Below are 21,345 nucleotides of genomic sequence, written 5' to 3' on the forward strand. Positions count from 1 at the left end.
AATAAATATTCTTTCTGTGATTACACTTTAACACATTATTTTCTAAATAGTTTTAAAGTTTTTTTTTGATGGTGATTGCCTCCTTTCGTCTTGACGGTTTTCAGATAAGAGGCCATAAAGTTTTACAGCTTCTCTGGATCCGGTTTCTTTGTAGCTGGCTGACAGCAAGGCACCAATAAACTAAAAAAAGAGAAAAAGATCAAATACGCTGAGAAAATATCCGATATTATTTTAAAATGTGAGGAAGTGTTTTCATTATTGATAAATATAAATATCGAGTCCACTTGCATTATAAAGCGCCTGAGCTGTTTTCTGCGAGCTCCTGTGAAACTCGGGGATCTACAGACGAATTTATTTAATTATAATTATATTTATCTTTCCAAAAAAATTTAAAATCTGGGGGGTAAATTTAGGAGCTAATAAAGGATTAAACTATGGCCTAAATAAGACGATACCTGTGGAACTGTTGGGTTTTTTTTGTTTGTTTGTTTGTTTTTTAAATTTTAGACTTTAATGCAATGAAAACGTTAATTCATATGTTTTAACATTTTGTGTTTAAATCCCAGCTTACATTTTAATGAAAAAGCGCCATTATATTGGACTTTCCGTCTCTTTGAGGGGGGGAAATGAAAGCGATGGGGAGAATGTTTTGTATTTCAGGAATTTATGGTTTTATTGCGTCTATAAATGTCGGAAATCCTCTCTGGCAGTGAAAAACACCAGAATACCGACTGAAATAAAACTTAAAAAAACAACAACAAATCAAATCGGAAATGACTCATTAGAAACAACAAGAAAAAAGATGAAATTAAATTTAAATTTTAAGGCCCAAACGAGGGAAAGTTTAATTCTGAAGTTGGGCTGTTTCAAGTTTTTCTGACCTTAAAATCCGCCTCAGGATGGCAGTTAAGCTCATTCCCATCTTTGGCCAATTTGATCTGAAGGAATTTCCCCGCATTTGGAGAGATTATAATAGTCTTAATGCAAATAATCTTCACGCCTGGAGCCTTTTTATTTTAGAAAAATAAGAAGACTCAATCACCCGCGTCTGCGGTTTGGAGATTACATGATTATTTTTTTCCTGAAAGTGACAAATTTGACGAAACGCAGGAGGAAGGACTGGAGCCAGATTCACTTCCTGTTATTTGATTTGAATTTTTGGGTACGCGAATAAGACCACCGCCATGGTTAGCGATCAATAAGAAGCTACAAACCTTTCCCGAACCAGATGGATCAGAACCGAGAGCGCATCCTTCCCCGCAGAACACCCTCACACCTCCACATCTTGATCCTTTTCTACCCTATTCACGCAAAATTTAAACATTTCATTCTTTGGGAGAAAATAAAGATGGCGGTGAGGAAAGCGCGTCCAAAGCACAAAAACGGCCGCTGTTTATGAAAATTTACAACTTTGCCTTGGAAGTTTACGACTCGCCTGGCTCGGGGATTGGTTGCTGAGGGGTCATGTGGACAGCAGGAATGGGAACTTATTTCCCATGAGGTTATATTGCAGCTGCTGTTTCCCAACCGCTCGTTCACTTAACACTTACTAACACAAGCTTTTTCTGGGCTCTTTGCATGTGCAGTGCGTGTGTGGAGTGTTGGTAAGAACAGCCGCTCGCGGTTTCGTGCGTAATTCCCCCCTCTCCCTAAAAAAAAAAAAAAAAAAAAGTAGGCGATGGAGGCTCTGCGCAATTCCTGCGCCGTGCGCGCCTCGTTAATGTGGCTGTACTTGTGTGGCTTTATGTTCGTGAAAATGAGGAATCACCACACTCCTGGAATAGTGGGATTACTTTCATGAAATCACTTAAGCAAAGTGGGGATTTTTTTTCTTTGTGGGGCTGACAGGAAGCGAAGAGGAGCTGCTGCGGAGTGGCACCCACACTGGAAATGACGGATTATCAACAAAGGTAAGGGCACCATGTTTCTGATATTCCTGCTGGTGCTGCTGCTGCTGCTGTTTCACTGTCACTGCAGGCCTGATGTTTACAAAGCTGGAAACGGGGAGATCTGTCTTTAAGAAAGGGAAATTACCCTCTCCAAAGCATCTTATTATTCCGCTTGCGCTGTTTGTGCTATTCACAACCAGTTGCTGCCCTCTCTGTTTAACCCCTGAGGTGCTGCAATTCCTTCACACGCCAAATATTTTCCCTAAAATGGTGAAAAAAGACACTTTTGCCGAGTCTGAGGCCTGCTGGCGACTGGTGTTGTATAACCAGGTGGCTTCAGGCCAGGCAAGCTTGATTTTGATGATGATGATGATGATGGTACAGGGCCTGTGCTACAGCTGAGTCATGTTTTTCTTGGGGGTAAAAAACAAAAAGATCTCCGGCTACACGTTTTTCACTCTGCTGATTGATTTATTCGGATTATTGTAATTTATTTTTGTGCTTTTATTCAGAAGAAATCGATTTATGCTGATATTGCGCACCGTGTCCTAGTTGTATCTTTTCGCCTTTCTGCTTTTTCCCCCCTCACATTTTTTGATGTTGCTTTAAAGAAATATTCGCTCTGATGCATCCTCGTCCTGATTTTGCACAAAACGCGGAGTCAATAATCACCGCTGCTCTCTTTTATCGATTTATTTTCTATTTCCGGCGCCTCTGCAGGCTGTTCGGCGTCCTGTTTGATGCTGGGAGTTTATTGCTGAGGCCATAACGTGACGGGAAAACACGGGATTGCCTCTTTGTTAGTCAGTGTTTCTCCAAATGTCCAGCAGCTGTCCAGCACCGGGCTTCAGGGACTGCGGCCTGGCGGAGAGGCGCCAATCCAGCTAAAGATTAAGATTTGATTTAATCTCAATTCTGATCTAAATACTGAAATATAAAATGTTTTCAAAGCAGACATGACGCAAACAGAAAATCTGTGGGTCAAGGGCGCAAAATCAAAGACAAGAGGAGGATTATTCATTAATGATTATTATTATTTTTCCTCCCTCTATGAAGCTCTAATACAATTTATGCGTTTTATACTCACGTTAGAATACTTTTAAAAACTGCTTTTTTCTGGCTTTTATTCAGAGCTATTGGCTTTTTTTAAGGCAAACTAACTGAAAAGAAAGCAATATAGAATAATTTATTATAAATGCATTTTCCTTTCTTTTTGAATGAAATTCTGCAAACTTTACATTTCGAAAAGCGATTTAGCTTCAGAATGGAAGCAAAATTTGTATTTTATTAATTATAACAATCAATCAATACGAGTTAAATGATGCACATAGAAGAAAAACACAAAGACTAATAATAGTTGCGTTAATTTCCCTCCTTGTTTGCTCTTAAATACAAATTAGTTCATGGGTGAAAACAAAGAAACGAAAAGCAGGCTCCAGGCACCTGAGACGTCTTTCAACCCTTCATACTTACCAGTTTTTTTTTCTAAGTGTGAAATTGTTGTCCACTTCATCATGGTGTGTTAACGTGATGATGATGATGATGATGATTATGATGATCCTGAGTGCCGGCGCGTGTCCTCCCCGCTGCTCTCTGCACGTCTTCGTGGACTTCAGTCAGTCAGAGTTGAATCAGGATGAGGTCTCACCTTCGAAGAGTGAAATATATGCATCACTGACGCAGTGTTCTTGCGTCCATGTGGATCAGTTAGTGCTCGTTTTAAAGGGTTTACTGGCAGCAGAGTTTTATTCCAGACTTTGTTGGCTTTAGTGAATTATTAAAGGAGATTGAAGTGAAGGTTAGAGGCTGAGCGAGACTCAGGCTGTGCGTAAATGTTTTGCTTTTTTGCTTTTTTTGCACCGTGTGTTTGTGTGTGACAGAGTGTGGGAGAGAGAGTGGGCTGAATTGCATGAAACAGGGGTTATATTTAGGCTTTTTAAAAAAAAGTATAAATATATTTCTATGAGTCTTCGCATCTGTGTGAGCGTGTGCGCGAGCGACAAGCTCGAGCGCTTCATTTCGATTCACCGGGGACTCCTGCGCGCAACAAGAGCCCCCCATGGGTGCAATAGTGCAAGCACAGACGGCGGTGATTGGCCAGAGGTTGATCAGATGGTACACTTCCCCTCTGTATTCAGTGGCACCTCACAACCCCCCCTTTCAGCAAAAACCAAATCTCCGATAAAGTAATGGCAAAACCACTTGGACTATAAAAGACAACAAATCATATTCCTCCGGAGTATATACACCCCGTTGTCCACCCAATGAGTTCCTATTTTGTTAACTCAACTTTTCCCGTGTCTCTGCCGGGAGGACAGGACTCTCTCCTGGGTCAGATACCGCTTTATTCCTCGGGATACACCGATCCGTTAAGACACTACTCCAACGCGGCCACATATGGAGCAGCCAACATGCAGGAGAAGGTTTACCCGGCGTCTTACTACCAGCAGACGGGCGCAGCGGCCGCGGCCATCTACGGCCGGGCCGGCGGCGGAGCGCCCTGCGACTACAACCCGGTCGGGACTTTCTACAAGGACGCGGAGGGCTCGTGCGCTTTCTCGAGCCGCGAGGACCAGCCGCTGTTTGTCACTCAGGAGCATCAGCAGCGCAAAGCGGAGTGCCCGGAGCAAGCTGTCAGCATGAGCAGCAGCATCGACGACAAGTCGTCCACGCTGATCTACCCGTGGATGCAGAGGATGAACGCCTGCTCCGCCGGTGAGTACCCACGGCCGTTAGAGGAGGCTACCTGCCAGGTGTGGAAAGCCTTTCAGGTCATTGCGAGCAGCACAGCGCGCGGAGACAGAGCCGAGCGGGAAGTTTGTGTTTTTTGGCGATTGCACGCGGAGATTCGTGCGCCTTCGGGGCTTTTGGCTACTACTACATCATCAACAAAACACAGGCACGGGCTCCATACCCGCGCGCACACATACACATACACTAAGTTGCGCGCACGCACGCACACGCACGAACTCAGTGGGCCTACACCACCCGAGCTTCAACCCAAGAGCTCCCAGCTCGCGTCACTTGGCCCCTTTGTGGATTTTTTAACGCGCTTTTTGGCTAAAAAACTTGATTTAACGTCCCAAACACGAACAAAAAAATATGAATTTCACTGCAAATTAAAGGAGAAAACAAGCCCGGCTCTGACTGCACGTGCACAATGCGTGCTTTAGATGACACAAGAGAGCCAGTGCATCATTTATTATACAGAGACTGCGCTGTACTAATGACACTTTTCTGAAAGGCTTACTGTAACAGGCGCCATGTGGGAAGTTTAAGAGATATAATGGGACTACTATCGTAATATGACATATATATGTGTATATATATATTTAAAAACAAACAAACAAGATAAATCTGCACCTACAGAAAGGAGAAAATATAAAATAAAAACATACATTTTGATTTTTTTCGGACTTTTGCGCAGAACGATTTTATTTTATTTTATTATTTGTATTTACTTAATTATTTAATTTGGATGCATCACTGCACACAGTGAGTGCGTTTTCCTCCCGCACTTAACATTTAATTATTAACACATGACTTCATTTTCATTGCAGGCCCGTTTGGCAGCAGCGGCCGCAGGGGCCGACAGACCTACACCCGCTACCAGACTCTGGAGCTGGAGAAGGAGTTCCACTTTAACCGCTACCTGACCAGGAGGCGCCGGATAGAGATCTCCCACGCCCTGTGCCTGACGGAGAGACAGATCAAAATCTGGTTTCAGAACCGCAGGATGAAGTGGAAAAAGGAGAACAAACTCCTCAACCCCTCAAAGACGCCCGAGGAGGAGGAACAGGCGGAGAAAAAGAGCTAAAAGGACACTTAAATTCAAATCAAATAAAATAAAAGGCATGTGTGTGTGTGTATGTGCACACTCCTGACATAAAAAAAATAATGTATTATTCCTTTGTAGATACAAAGTGCTGCCAAATCACATGTTAGAGACGTGTAGAGTTTATTCCAGTATCTGCACAGTGACTGTGTCCGCATTAGGTTAAAAATCAGAAACCAGGTCCTCCTCTGTTTGTCCTGTGTGTGCTCGTGCGTTTATTTAGGGGACTATGCAAAAAAAACAAACAAATAAAATCAAAAAATTTAAAAAAAAATCCACCAAAATGTAAATAATTTTTAGTGTTTGGTTCATGTTGTTACCTCATGATCGTGTAGGCCTACTGAGTTCCTTTCTTTGTTTAAATTTTGATTTTATTTTGACATTAAAAGAGGAGTTTTCGTCCTTTTAACTGTACATCCTGTGGCTGTGGTCGCTCTGTGATAGTCTGTAGGCTTGTTTTGTGCCATTAAAAAAAAGAAAAGAAAGAAATTTGTACAGATGTTACATGTTATTTATTGTTGTCTTCGATGCACATCTGGATATTGTGTGCAATATTTTGTTTAGGAAATTGTACATAGAAATAAAGGCTTTTTGATGTATATTGGAAATTCTGGTTGTCTATTATTATTATTTGTGCGAATATTACTAGCAGTAGCGGTGGTATTAATAGTTTTAGTAGTAATGGTAGTGGTTCAGCGTCTGCTCAGGTTCTTAAGCCACAATAAAATCATATAAAACGCGCGTAGAAGTGAAAATTTTTCCCTTTTTTGGATACTTTTGGGTAAAGTGCGCGAGTGTGGCTGACAGCTCGCTGTTTTGTGCTACCTGAGCCTTTTGTGGCCTGCGTTATGAGTGTTACATAAATGATGGATGACTCCGGGGGCCCTGACAGCGAGTCCCGGCGGGGTGCTACCGCAGCTGTCCGGAAGATGGCGCTCTCTGCCTGCGCGGCTCTCGGGGCGCAGCGGGGAGGCACCATTGACTGGAGCCCTAACGACCATTATTTCGTCATCATTTGTAACCATGGAGCATGAATTACCTCTTGAAGTCATCAGTGAGGATTTACGACTGGTCAACAAAGGCACGTGATTCCCGAACGCTCTCCCATATTTGGCCGCATACCTGGCAAAGTACAGTAGGGCTTCATTGCTTATAATTCATGATTGCATCCATAAATCGTGCAAGCACACAGGATTATAGCGACAAAGATCTACAAATCGAGGCTTTAAAAATCCAAGCAAATGAGCTCTTACTTTGTAAACTCGTTCTCAGGGCGCTATCCAAATGGCTCCGACTATCAGTTACTAAATTATGGGACTAACGGCGCTGTGAGCGGCTCCTTCAGAGACCCTGGCACCATGCACTCCGGGTCTTTCGGCTACAACTACAATGGCATGGACCTAACCGTGAACCGCACCAACACCGGCGGCCACTTCGGGGCTGTGAGGGAGGATGCCCGGGGATTTGGGGCGGACGCCCGCTACAGACAGACGCCCAACTGCTCGCTGTCGTCTCCAGACCCGGTGCCGCCGCCGCCGCCGTCGTGCGCCACAGCCAGCCGGGAGCCGCTGGAACTAAAAAGCCCCTCTCCTCCCTCTGACCGGAGCGCGACCTCGGGCGGCAGCAGCCTCAACAAAAGCAACAGCGCTCATTTCACGGAGATAGAGGACGCCACGGTCGCCTCCGAGAGCGAGGAGGGCGCGCACAGCAGCGGCGGCGGAGGCGGCGGAGGCTCCTCCGGCACGGCACCGCGGGCGCAGCAGCAGCAGCAGCAACAGCACCAGGAGCCCAACGCCACCTCCTCCACTCCCACAGCAAACGACTGCCAAACGCCACAAATATTCCCGTGGATGCGGAAGCTGCACATAAGCCATGGTAGATTTCCACCTCTCTTAATATTTAGTTTTGAAGGCTGTCACGCTGACGGTGTGCCATAAATCTGTCAGGTGTTGCATGAGTGCGCAGGCTGGCGTGGAAGGAAGAATTTAGGGGCAGAATCAGTAAGAAAAAAAATCTTTGTGGGGTTGTTTGCTTTAAATGCCGCTGGAGCCCGGAGGAGGTGTGGGGTGTAGTGAGCTGTGCTGGCCCAGAGCTGCAGAGGGAAGGCTGATTGTTGTGTTGTGTTATGTGTCGTGTTGGTTGCATGCTTCCACCCATTTCATGCTGTGTGACCCCCCCTCTCCGTCCATTAAATCACAGTGAAAAGCCCCCCCATATTAAAAAAAGGAGAAAAGACAGAAAAGAAAGTGTAGTTGTTGGTGTGCAGTGCGGTTGCTAATTTTCTGGATTTTCTGTAAAATTGTAGATATGACTGGACCTGATGGGAAAAGGGCCCGAACTGCGTACACCCGCTACCAGACGCTAGAGCTGGAGAAAGAGTTTCACTTCAATAGGTACCTAACCAGACGGCGGAGGATAGAGATAGCCCACGCCCTGTGTCTTTCCGAAAGACAGATCAAAATCTGGTTTCAGAACCGCAGGATGAAGTGGAAGAAGGACAATAAACTGAAAAGCATGAGCCTCGTAACGGGAGGGAGCGCCTTCCACAACTGAATAACTTTTTGGTGGAGTTAAAAAAAAAAAAAAACAGAAAGAAAGAAAAAAAAGAAAAACATAATAATAAGTTAAAAAAAGAGAATCCATGAGTACTGTAAAGCTATTTAAAGCGCAGCACCTTCCAGCATGCCATTGTGATAGAAAAAGAAGTATTCTGTGGTCTTAAAATGCCATTTTTAGTTCACTGTTGTTGTAGCTTAGATGTGGAAAATAAGATGTAAATATCGCAGGGCTGGGGAGTATCTGTCCATCTTTCCTCTCTCTTTCTGTCTCTTTCTGTCTTTCTCTTGAAGGTGTTTCAACTTGAGCTCTTTATTGTAACTTCTCCGCGGTCTAACAGGAGTAAATTCATTGTACAGTAAAAACAAAACAAAACACACGTTTAAAAAAAAGGAAAAGAAAAGAAGAAGTTTCCAAACCACATGCTGCTCTTCATTGAATGTAATGTATTTCGGGGGCCATTCAAAGCGCTTTAGTGTAACTTTTACTGCTATTTTGATGGTTAACTTGTGGCCAAGATCCATAAACTTTCAAGCCAATGTGTAGCTCTAGGATATTTTGTGCATCTGTTATTATTATTATTATAATAATTATTATTATTACTATTGTTTAGGACTAATTATGAGCAATGCAAATGTATTCAACCTGTCAATGTGATAAATTTTTAGTGCAAAGGGTTATTCTGTGGATAGGCAGTGATGTAAGCTTTTTTCTCCAATAAGCTTTTTGTATTTGTAAGTGAACTCATAGCGCTTGAAAATAAAGTTTCTCTCAATTGCTTTGAACGTGTCTCGACTGTCTCATCGATTAGAATAAAAACAGATTAGGTTTTTCTTTTTTTAAAAAAAGACAGGTCATATTTAAGTGGAGATGCGCAACTTTTTCTGTGTGTGCGTGCGTGTGTATGTGAGTGCGTGTGTGTGTGTGTGTGGTTGCTTTTCACCCGAATTAAACTTATTAATGATTAACCTGAAGGATTTGTTAAAATGTCACACACACAAACAAGATTTCGGGTCAATTTTTGACGCATTGTTTTTGGCGCAGACACAGTGAAAAAGAAGACTTTTTAAACACTTACCTCTCTGCAGCGAGATGTTTGCCATGTGGGAAAATATGTTGCTGATAAAATCCACCATTTAAAAAAAAAAAGAGGGAGTAAAGCTTTGGCTTTACAGGTATATAGGCAAGGCTGAAGTTGGTAAAAATCCCCCTTACCAAAGATTGTATAGGCCTATATTACTTACAGACTGTGAAAAGTCACGTGAGGTCCATAAAGTTGGTTTTATGGTTTTGGGGAGTAGACAATGTACTATATAATTCACAACCTTGAATGAAAGTGACGGCTTAACTGCGTGGATGGGACTGCAAAGGCTGGACTGGGGAAGGAAGTGGTGTCCACTCATGTTTAGTTAGTTTAAGCTGCTGCGCGAAAACTTCCAATAACTGTTACGCATTAAAAGAGTGTGGCTGCTAAAATGTTAATTTAAAAACAGTCTAAATATTAAGATTTAATTGCGCAAATTTTAGTTCTGAGTTTGAGCCACAGAGCCACATTTTAACACTGAGTATTTGTCACTTTTATTATGAAAATCCTAAACGTTTTGCTGTTTGAACATCCTCATTTAGAGGCCCCTGTTTCTGCTCAGCGTGGACACATACTGGCAGATTTTCATACTTAAACGAAAGTAATCCAAAGTTTCTTTTTCAAACACAAGCTGATTTTTTTAGGAGGGGAAATAAAATCTTCTGAAGGCTAATGAGAGGCTTTATAGAGCTGCCATGCAAAAACGAACTTGAGCGAGGTCCTGGAGTGATTTATCCGAATCTGTCAAGTCACCGAGCGGCCAAAGGTGAAGTCTCGGACAACTCCGAGCTGGACACAGGCTTCACTGACTTTACATAAAGAAAAGCCAGGCTATGTGGGACCTGGAGTGCATTGTCTAGCGGCCACTAATAAAACATAATGATATTATGTGCAGGAAAGCAAAAGACTGCAAGAGACTTCCGCAATATTTCCAAAAGTATTTCCAAACTCATTTCAGGTTTAAGAAAAAAAAAGAGTAAAAAAGTAGTGGTGGGCTATATGGGTCCCAGACATTTTCCACATATTCATAACTATTAAGTGGCAATTTAGCCAGCGTAATGAGTATTGCATATTGATAGGGGTAATCTGTACCCGGATCTCATGCATAATTCATGGCGGCGGGGATCATCGCTGGGTCAGGAGACGGTAGAGACTGCAGCCCGCAGATGCGTCAGGAGGAAGACTTTGCACTGTCACCGCCGAGGCTCAGGAGCGCAATAACGCGGTGCTTTTGCACAGGAGAGAAGAGGCTTTAATGCTTATATTTCTCATATTTTTCACAGTTTATAATCAGGGTTTCAATCACTCCAAAGCAGCTGCGTAAAATTAGCAGAATCCAGCTCCACATTGCGCTTTTGTTTGCGAGAAAACTGAGTTTAAAAAATGTGGCGATGCACGCTGAGTTATATATCTCCTATTTATATTTACAGAATTTAGAATTTAGCACAAATATTCAGGTCTGGTTTTAAAATCAGCGAATAGAAATATTTTTAAAAAATGTTGTATACTAATAACAGAGAGCGTAAGGAGTTTGTATTTTTTTTGCACATAAATATTAAAATCAGCCAGTCAGTGTGAACAATTTTAATCAAAATCATAAAATGCATGAAACCACCTTGAACATTTTTGTTTGTATGGGTGCTCAACATCTGGCAGGCTGTGTGTGACTTCACTGCTGCTGCTGTTTGTTTGTTTGTGTCCGTGAGGTGTCTGTAATGAGGCGGCTGTGCCAGCAGAGGGCGCCTCAGACCGAGCAGGCTGATGATGGATGAGGTTTCTTTCTGGGGTTTTTGCCTCCAGCTCGAGCTCTTATCATCAGGGGCATGTAGGTTACAGAGAAGAACAGAGAAAAAGACGAGCTTTGTTTATCTGTTATCTCTTTCGGTTTGATCAGGTCGAGTGGAGGGAAACACATTTAATCCTGCGCTCTCTGAGCTGGGAGTGAAGCTGCTTTTTGATTTAAAAAAATAAAAGGTTTGGTTCATTTTTCTTTAAGTTAGCTGGACAGGAAATAATCAGACTGACTTCATGTACTTTGTACTAGAGTTAGTTTGTGTTATGCTGTAATCTGTATTCCATGTTAACCCAAAGGTGTTAAGGCCTTTTTTACTGCACCATTTTTATCTGCTTCTAATTAAAAATGTGACGTAGTTAAGATCCCAAACTTTTTATAAGGTTTTATAAAGTGTTTTAAAAATTACTTTCTTAATATCAAACTTCTCCTTTGTTTTTTTTGTTTAAATAACTTTTTAAAGCTCAAACGTGTTAAATTATTTTACATTTTACAGCAAAATAAGAGAAAAAAGCACATTTCCGCACCAGAACTTATCTTTTTCTTCCTTCTTCTGCCGTTAATAACCCCATGGCCTCTCATGCTTACCTTATGACCCCTCTGGGGTCACACAATAACCTTCAATTAGGAAACACTGCCCTAAGCCAGCTGTGTGTCATGTAGTTACACATTTTAAGATGCTTTAATGTCAGTTGATGACCTTGCAGGATTTCTAGATGTGAGTTCAAACTTCTAATGGAGGACTCTTTGTAATCTTTTGGTATTTACTCTGATTTGAGTGTCTGAGTTTCTCGAAAAGGACTCTGTAGCCTCTGACGGTGACGTGCACTCGGTCATATCACTGTTATAAATGCTCGTAATGTTGAAGTCTTACTTCTTATTAGAGAAAGACAGCCATGAGGTCACTGCAGCTGTAAAACATTGTCCAAACTCAAACCTCTGTGGGCATATTTTACAAAAATGTTTAGAGTTGGTGGCTTTCTAGCTAATAGTTAATAAATCATTAAGTTACTCTTATAGATTTATTATAAACCATAAATAATAACGTTTGGGTGTTAGGGCTGTAGAAGCTCCTTCGGGCTGGTTATAAGAACTGAGTGGATATTTTTTAGAAACTCCATGCAGATGTTATGGACACAAAATCCATTTATTAACAACTTGTTAGCGTGTATAACTGCAGACCTACCATCAGAACCCATTTATTAATAACTTATTAACATTTATATCTCCTGACCTGATTTATCAAACCCTTTATTATTTGCACATTTCCATCTATAGTCACATTTTTGGCAGTTAAACACGTTTATTAATGAGTAAAGAAACCCTTATAACTCCAGGTGCTGTAGTCAATACTCCTTATTAACTTATATAATCACAAATACATTTAAAAATTGCATTCTTGGTGATTTACCTCCTTTTTTATGACTTATTGCTTAGTACTGTTACTTTGAAACATCAATAAGTGCAGATTTGGTCACTTGGTGAACGGGTTATCAAAACACCATTTCAATGACTTATTCACATCCATGACTGCATGTGTTTGCTTTAAATGAATCTTAATAACCTTTTTATGTTTATAACTGGATACCTGATGTATTAAACCTCTAAGTGTTTGCACATCTCCATTTATAATCACATTCTTGGCAGTTTAACACCTTTATTAATGACATATAATCAGTTATAACTGCAGGTATTGTGGTTAATACTCCTTACTAATGACATTGTTGTTACTTTACCCTTTAAAAAAAACATATTAAAGTGTATAACTGCAGATTTTTAAACTAAAAGTATTTTAATAATGTAGTAACATAAACAGTTGTTATGTCCAACCTTCTTCTAATGATGGCGTTCATCATTTAAAAGCTCAAACTTCTGACTAATTTATATATGCAACCAGAACAGGTTATTATGAGCCCATATTAATAACTTATTAACTTTTATATCTGTTTTTAATGACTCGGTTGAATGTATAATGTGTTGTATCACATCGCTTGTCTCAATATTCTTATTATTGCAATTTTTATTATTTAAAAAAAAATTGAAAACATCTTATTCATGACTTAATAACAGCTTCAGGTATTTGCATTCAGCAAATTCTAATAACCTTCTTTAAATCTGGAAAGCTGAGATATTAAACCTCTTATTAATTTCTCATTTGCATTTATAATTCAATTCTTGGAAATTAACCTACCTCATCAACAAGATATAAACAGTTACAACTGCAGATTTTCATACAGTAATACCTTTTTGGCATTAATAGCAATAAACTTTATTTTCAAACTTCCTTTTAAAAACTATTCTTATCTATAAATGCATTTATAAGTTCTTTTAACTTAAGACTTATTTTTGTGCATAAATTCCAGCAACATGCGTCAACCTTTATAAATATAAAAACATATTGTTGTTGTTGTTGTTGTTTTAAATAATAACGGGATATCTGGCTGTCAAACTGAATGACTTGTTGATAATTAAGTCTTTATCAGTAAGTCAGTAACATTAATAATTGCAGACTGCATGTATTAAATTTCTTGTAATTGAAGACCTTGTAGTTTAAACACTTCCACTATTACATATAACTAAATATTTTATAAATGAAGCCTTTTATTAATAGCTTGTTAACCTGATTTTCATCTTTATCTATTTAACCTGTAATTAATGAATTATTAACATTTGTACAGTACATTTTTTTATTTCAACCTTTTATTAATAAGTTACTAATACTAAAAACTGCAGACTGCATGTATTAATCCTCTTTATTTGTGGCTTATTAACATTTAACATGCTGCTCCATGTCTTCAACCTTTGATAAATTACTTGTTAATGGCTTATCAAAATCTATAAAGCATTTAATGTGTCTTTAATAGCCTGTTACATACATGACATACATGGATTTCCAGTATGAGATAGGGATAAACATCATAAACCCAGGGGATTTTTCACAATCTGGCATTTTTTTTCTTATTGATGACTTAAACAAATCAATAATATTTATTCATCACTAATGAAGCCTTTAGTATAACTTATGAAGGGGTTTTTTTGTATTAGAAATAACTGAATGTCCAGAAATATCCCGTGTCACGGTTCGCAAAGTGAAAAGATCGTGTTTAGATCTGATTTTTAAATTAGCTGACTTCATTCTTCCAGGCTTTTGTCCAAACGCCCGCAGAGACGGAGGATCTGTCACCTATATCCACCCTGTAGATCCGAATTTGTGTAAATACAGCAGCAGCCACAAATTCGCATCTTGGGGAGTATGTAGATGATGACACATCACCTAGAAGGGAAGAAAAACATTCATCTAGAAGACAAGAAAATTCCTTTCTGTTTGTGTATCAGTGCAACATGAGTGCTATATTTGATATTTTGTGCTGGTGTGTGTGATTTTTTTTTTCTTTAGAGCTGCAGGCCTTCTGCACAGTTTGGCTGGCTGTTTTCTCTCCTCTTTCCTCCCTTTTAGCGCCTCATTGTTGGGGAGGGTGGAGGGTAAAGAATATGACATCTGGGAAAGTTGCCGGACGAGCCTTCAATGTGGGCATTGTTCCGCACATCATTTGTCACGTCTCCTTTTCACTGCCACTGTCCGTATAGTCGAGGAGGAGTTGTAGTTTGCAGCCAAGGGGAAATGTGAGGAGGAGGACCTCAAACAAACATTTCCAACGGACCGGACTGGATGGAGAACCCGGCCTGGTGAGGAAAAGCATGAGGCTCCGGAGAAGGAAAAAAGTAAGTTCACCAAAGTTGGATTTTACGCACTCGCAGTGTGAGTTTGATTAAAGTTTTCGGGAGTAACGCGGTTATATTTAGCATTTATAAGCAGCAAAGGCAACCAATGAATCAAATGCGAAGACAGGAGGAGGTTTATTAATGCACATTATTTTTAAAAATCCTCCTGTAAAGACACATTATATATTGCGTAACATCTGTTCAGCCTGCGCTGTGCAGCTGTTGACAATTACCCAAACAAACACTTATACATATATATCTGCTGTTTGTTTACTGCTTATAGATGCCAAACAACATTTTTAAATCACGGTTATTTATGAGTATTTGTTTGCTTATCGACTCGCTCATGTTGCCTGCGTGGGGAATCAAGCCTCTGCCACCGCCGATTCAAGAGAATTAATTCGGGGCAATAAATCCCCTCCTCTGCGCACACGTGGTTCCTGCAGCTAATTGACAGGAGCGGTTGCAGTGCGCTGCATTTGTCAGCAGGCCTGCAGACTGAGTGGAGGGCGGCTGGAGGTGGAGGTGGTGGGGGTATGTGGAGGGTGTGTGTGTGTCCATCAAACACCAGACAGAAGAAGAAGAAGAAGAGAGAGAAGACGATGAGGAAGATCGCGAGTGATGGGCGTAAAGTGCAGCTCGGGGATGTTGTCATACATGAGTGATAACGACATTCCACGAGGATCAAACCTATTTGTATTTATATTTATGGTGCATGCGTTTATTCAGTGCAAACTGACTTATCAGGTCAGTCCATCTGCACCTCCACCCCCCAGCTCACACACACACACACACACACACACACACACACACACACACACACACACACACCCTCCACCTCTCATATATCAGAGGGCAGTTTTTGTCTAAACAGCGCACTTATTGCTGATTTTTCTTTGTGTGTTTATGGCGCTTTTTATAGGCTCTCAGGAGGATTTATGTTTATATGTGCACCTGTGTGCACCTGCAGTGCTTTACTCAAGTATTTCTGTCTACTTTCACTACATTTCAAAAGCAAATATTTGCTATTATTTCTCTGATAACTTTGCAGAATAACAATAATTGTGTTAATGCCTCCTATTATATGTTAACAGAATAAAAAACTTTTTTTTATTGTGCTATAACCATATGTGTAACATTAAAGTAATGCTTGCACTTCAATGCACCATCAGTTATAATCCGGTATTTTTATTCTTCCTATGCCATCAGAATGATTTTTGGCTTTGGAATTCTGTTTGATAATCACACGATAATTCTAACTGGCATCATCTTTTCTTTCTCAAAGACACACATTAGGGTTAGACCTTACTTTGGGCACCTTTGATGGTAATACTTTGCACTTTAGCACAAAGGGGTTAAGCAGGGTAGCTGCATGCTTGTTGTTAAGCACTTATTTCTGAGGACTAAATCTCAGAAATTCAGTGCCACACAAATTGCAGCTTCGACTGATGGGAATGTCTTAGCACAAAGGCAGCTTGTAGTTGAACCTTCCAGGGCTATAAGCTACATCTGGTGGGATTCATCAGCATACATGGAGAGCTGTACAGCTGTTCAAGCAGACGGTACTCGGCAGACTTTCAGCGCTGACCAAAGCCACAAAAAACCCTACATGTGGGGGCACAGAGTATGTTTTGCAAGACTGAAATTTTGATAATTAACTATCCAGATTTTAGCCGGGATAGGCTCAAGACCCTGAATTGGAGAAGAAGGAGAAAATTCAACTTAAACAAAATAAACCAAAACTAATCATATGGAGCTGATGGTGTGAAGGGCAAGTGTGATGTTTCATTCAAGTGCATTCAATCACCTGTGACTCTCAGCAGGGATGCATGAATCAACACATTTCCTGGTAAACTACAGCCAATCAAAATGTGGAAAATCGTGGTGGTGGTGGGGGGGGGTTCTGATCACCGTGTAGTACTGCATGCATGCACAGGAAATGTCATCTCTTCTGTATGTTTTTAACGTTTTGGAGCAAAAACAACACATCACGCTTCTTTCTCCTTCTGCTAAATTCCACTTTTAATGTTTATTTTAATTCAGTCTTTGTTTAATCAGTAAAATGTGACTCGTGGAGCATAAATCTGGTTTCTCAGAGCGTTCTGGCCAAATATAGGAAGCAGTTTAATCAACGGTGATTGCACAAAATAACTGCACCAGTGTGCGTGAGGTAAATCAGACCTTTTGGACATAAGGCCCACCGCTGCCATGAGACATTTATGTGGCACGCATCAAAGATCAAAGACGTCCATTTGCATTAATTAACGCCACTGAGTTAAATATTACCCTCAAGAGCCAATCAAAGAGATCGAGCAAAACGTGAAGACGAGAGATCAAAGCACCGCCAATCGATCCGCTGCAGCGGTCACCAAAAACCAAAGCCAGCACAAGCCAGGCCTCGTTACAAGTTTTTCTTTTCGTTTTTAATGGATGCTGCTGTGCTGACCGCGGTCTGTCTCCACTTTGGTGCTTTGAAATGAACCTGTCTGATCTCTCTTTTAAATTAAGGAAGAAAGGATCCATTACGCAAAGAATGCATTTGGTATATAAAGACTAAACACTGATAGCTTTCTTTGGCTGAGTAATTTATAGCATCTCTGGCATCGGTCCTGAGCTGGATGTCTGAATTTATTGTTACAGCAGCTGGACGACTTCCCAGGATTGTTTAAACAAGACGTGACTGCCTGTGTGTTCATAGAAGTGTGATTTTTCTGCGCCCCGAAAGCTTCGCGGTGAAATTAAAAACTGGTAGCCTTTGGGTGTTTTTAATGCATGACAGTAGTGGTGGTGGAGGTGGGAAGCATCTCCTTAACAGGCCATTTTCCTTATCTAAATCTACTTCAAATCGACTTCAGTGCCAAAAATATTTCAGCTCTCCCTGCCCTCTGCTGAGCCATCTTAATGTTTCTGGGTTTTCATTCTGCTCTAATTGCCGTAGAAACGTAGAGGAAGTCAATTTGCCATATAGAAAGGCGTAAAAATCCCCTTTCTTATCTTTATCGCAGGCCTATTACCATACATGAAACTGAGCCTGCACGATCAGCAGAAAGGCTTTCTTTTTACGCGCACACACAGACACAGACACACACACATCCACACACACACACACGCTGATCCTGTGTGCAGAAATGCAACGCAGGGCGGTCTGCAGCTGCAGAAACACTGTCCACTCCTTCACCACTCAAAGCCACGTCGCGTGCACCTTAACGCACGAGAGCCGCGTGCTTCTGCTGGGATTATTCACTAATCCGGGAGGTTTTCCAAAGGTGAGAGGAGCCGGTGTGTTTTGTTTGCGTGCAGGATTGTTTCAGCAGCGGAATGAATGTAGGTTGTGAAGGTAAGGCAGCCGAGCTGTTGTGCCGCGGACTGGGTTATGTGTCTTTATGATTTACGAGCCCGACTCCAGCCGCGGTTCAACCAGAGTTCATAAAGCTGCATGCCTCCAGTCTTATTCTCCCTCTCTCCCTCTCTTCCTTGCTCACTCCCTCTCCTCATCCTTAAAACTGCGCCTTTAATAATTTCATTCTCTTTAATTTTGGAAGAAAAGTGAATTAAATTTAATTGCCCGAGAAGATGCGCATAAACCAGCCGCGGCGCACAAAGCACTTTTCTTTTATTTCGCGTTTAATTGATGAGTTTTTCTTAGCAAACTGTGATGTAACGTTTAATTTTTTTCCCCTTAAAAAATGCCCAACGCAGGGCTATCCATTAACTGAACAAAGGCTGCTATTTATTAGCAGTCATATAGGCCTAATTTAATTTCCCGCAGCACCACTGAAAGCATGAATAAAAACACTGTTATTTGCTATATTTGTATTTAATATATGGTTTTATATTTTAGCTATTTATATCTGTCAATTAGTATTATTTTTTTTCTCTTTCCCTGAATCTGAATCAAACAAAAGACTGCCTCCAATAAAGCTGCCCCTTTAATACTCTGCAATCCTTATATATTGCTTATGCTACTTACATAATTAAATGACAATAAAAGGGATTTGTAGGCCACTGAGGTCCATATTAATTGCAAAGGGTGAACAAGAGGATAATAATTGAATTTCTGCAGAGATTTTACAGGATTATCCTCCACTTGGTGGTTTTTTTTCTTTCTTTCTCCAGCACACTCTTCATTCTGCGTCGCCTCTCTGGCTTGGAGAGGCTTGCTATTCATGTCAGCATACTATTGAGTTGATAAGATGGATCATTTAGTCTCCTCCCTGATTCTGTCTCCGTCTTTTTTCTTTGCTGGATCCTCTCAGGCCAAGAAGCCCTCGGCTCTGTGGAAACCTGCCATGTGACATTTGGCTGCCAGCGCTTCGCCACAAGGTCAAAAAGGGAGGGGAGGAAAGGAGGGGGAGGGGGAGGAGGGGACCCTGTGCACGTTTAATGGAAATGCAGAAAACCAGCAGCGCTTCACACAGCATCCACCATCATCACCATCACCACCGTGACCTCTTCAGCGAGTCTCCGGATGGTGTGAGCGGCTTTGAGGGCGCTCAGGAGCAAGTGGAGGCGTCTGAGCATGGCATGTTTCCCCGGAGGTCAAAGCAGCAAAACCCAAAGTTTGCAATGAGCAGAAAGATTTTCCCCTGGATGAAAGAGTCCAGACACTCAGATCAGAAACCCGGGAGGAGAGTCGCAGGTCTGTATGACATGAACCAGGAGCAGCAGAGGATTTTAAATGAAGCCGTTTCCACTCATTTTCCCTTCAACATAGCTCCTAATGTAGCGTATATTCCCTACAGTTCAGCATTAAAGCTGCAATCAGGCATGCGAGGGGAAGGCCCCGGCTCAGGATTTAGGATGACATTTATTTTAAGAATAATACAGACCAAGCAATATAATTTAATTTCACATGTCATGTTTATTACATAGAAAAATATTCAGATTTAATCGATTTTGGGGGACAGACGAAGCCGAGAGTAACAGGACACAGACAGAATGATTCATCAGCGCAGAAATGCTGCTTATTAAAACAGGAAACACACAGACATAGACGGACCTCCTTCATTTAAACTCACCTTTGTATTCTTTGTAATTATCTTCCACTTTAAACAAAGTTTCTCTGAGCCTAAATCAGAGACTTTCGTGATTTATGACAGACAAAATATTTAAATAAAAGGCATAAGACAGTCAAATGTCTACACACACACACAAATAATAATAATAAAAAAAACATCCTTGAAATAGACTTCTAGCAGACTTCTAACACAAACTCATTACCTTAACTGTATGCATTTTTAGCCTCGGAACATCCAGACTTTGCCCTTTAGCACATGCGTACTACTTGCGCACAGAGCACCAGAGGCACCGCGAAGCTGTAGTAACGTTATGTGTCCTCTGCGCTGCTCCTTTATTCTGTTCTGCTGTTGATTTTATTTATTGATTAAACTTTAATTTGCTGTTTTTACTTTTGATGTTTTACGCAAAGCTTTGGGGGTTTTTTTTTTTATAATCGGGGGGAATCATAGGAAGAGGGTCAGCTAATGAGACATACGACTAAAACTAAAAGATGTGCAAACTTAAAGAGTTATTGAAGGGGAAGCTTCTAATTTGATCACGTTCCCGTGCACGTTATTGTCTCTACAGACTGCCCCGTGAACGAGAACAGTCCAAGCAGCGCGACCCCGGCCTCCAAGCGAACGCGCACCGCGTACACAAGCGCGCAACTGGTGGAGCTGGAGAAGGAGTTCCACTTCAGCCGCTACCTGTGTAGGCCGAGGCGCGTGGAGATGGCCGGCCTGCTCAACCTTCACGAGAGGCAGATCAAGATCTGGTTCCAGAACCGGAGGATGAAGCAGAAAAAGGACCAGCGAGGTCAGGGCCTCCCTGCAGCCATCACCACCTCCTCCTGCTCGCCCTCGTCCTCCCCCTCCGCCCCGGGAAGCCCCACTCTGTCGAGCCTGGGTTATGTCCATCTGGGAGGGGATTACCAACCGGCCTCCCCTCCGCTCAGGCCCCAGCAGCAGCAGCAGGAGCAGCAGCCTGCGTACCCGGCAAACTACTCTAAATATCCAGTTTCAGGCTTCACGCACGGCCCGCAGTTTGATGTGCAGTACAGCACACACACCAGCTCACACACACCAAACCCCAACCTGCGAGGAAACGACCTGAGCGGCTCGTATTTCTCACAGAGCTGCAGTCCTCAGGAAAGAATCATGCAAGCTCCCAAACTGACCCACCTGTAGCGCACGGTGTGGATTTATAAAGAAGCGCACTACTGATATATCTCCATGCATGCGTTATTTATTTATTTATTTGACTAATTAATCAGAATATTAGTCTCAAATGTTGTTGTTGTTTTTATCTGTATTTATAAATCATTCGCTGTGTGTTTTAAGTACATAGTTTCGGTTATTTTCTTTTCGACTTTAACTTTTCGTTTAATAATTTAGACCTTAAATTAAAAAGGTTAACTGCTGTAATTTAGCCAACATAATAATAATAATAATAATAATAATAATAATAA

General features: G+C 41.4%; 3 protein-coding genes across 5 annotated transcripts; all 3 read left to right on the plus strand.

Moving 5' to 3' along the window:
* Nucleotides 1-1,835: 1,835 nt before the first annotated feature.
* Nucleotides 1,836-21,325, plus strand: LOC100703175 (homeobox protein Hox-D3). Of its 3 annotated transcripts, none has more exons than XM_019362311.2 (3): nt 1,836-1,910; nt 19,136-19,518; nt 20,466-21,325. In XM_019362311.2, the coding sequence occupies exons 1-3, from the start codon at nt 1,891-1,893 to the stop codon at nt 21,062-21,064; spliced, it is 1,002 nt and encodes a 333-aa protein (XP_019217856.1). In that variant the 5' UTR covers nt 1,836-1,890; the 3' UTR covers nt 21,065-21,325. The 3 variants fall into 3 exon arrangements, with proteins under 3 accessions (XP_019217856.1, XP_019217858.1, XP_019217857.1); XM_019362313.2 differs by lacking the exon at nt 1,836-1,910 and adding an exon at nt 14,426-18,145 and having other exon boundaries at nt 20,466-21,314; XM_019362312.2 differs by lacking the exon at nt 1,836-1,910 and adding an exon at nt 14,426-14,879 and having other exon boundaries at nt 20,466-21,314.
* On the plus strand, nt 3,831-6,323 carry hoxb6b (homeobox B6b). The gene is made up of 2 exons (XM_003448646.5): nt 3,831-4,604; nt 5,450-6,323. The coding sequence occupies exons 1-2, from the start codon at nt 4,154-4,156 to the stop codon at nt 5,704-5,706; spliced, it is 708 nt and encodes a 235-aa protein (XP_003448694.1). The 5' UTR covers nt 3,831-4,153; the 3' UTR covers nt 5,707-6,323.
* Nucleotides 6,498-8,412, plus strand: hoxb5b (homeobox B5b). The gene is made up of 2 exons (XM_003448647.5): nt 6,498-7,599; nt 8,030-8,412. Exons 1-2 carry the CDS (start codon nt 6,966-6,968, stop codon nt 8,275-8,277), a joined length of 882 nt encoding a protein of 293 aa, XP_003448695.1. The 5' UTR covers nt 6,498-6,965; the 3' UTR covers nt 8,278-8,412.
* Nucleotides 21,326-21,345: the final 20 nt, after the last annotated feature.

The sequence above is a fragment of the Oreochromis niloticus genome, linkage group LG8 (assembly GCF_001858045.2).
Source record: "Oreochromis niloticus isolate F11D_XX linkage group LG8, O_niloticus_UMD_NMBU, whole genome shotgun sequence".
NCBI lineage: Eukaryota > Metazoa > Chordata > Actinopteri > Cichliformes > Cichlidae > Oreochromis > Oreochromis niloticus.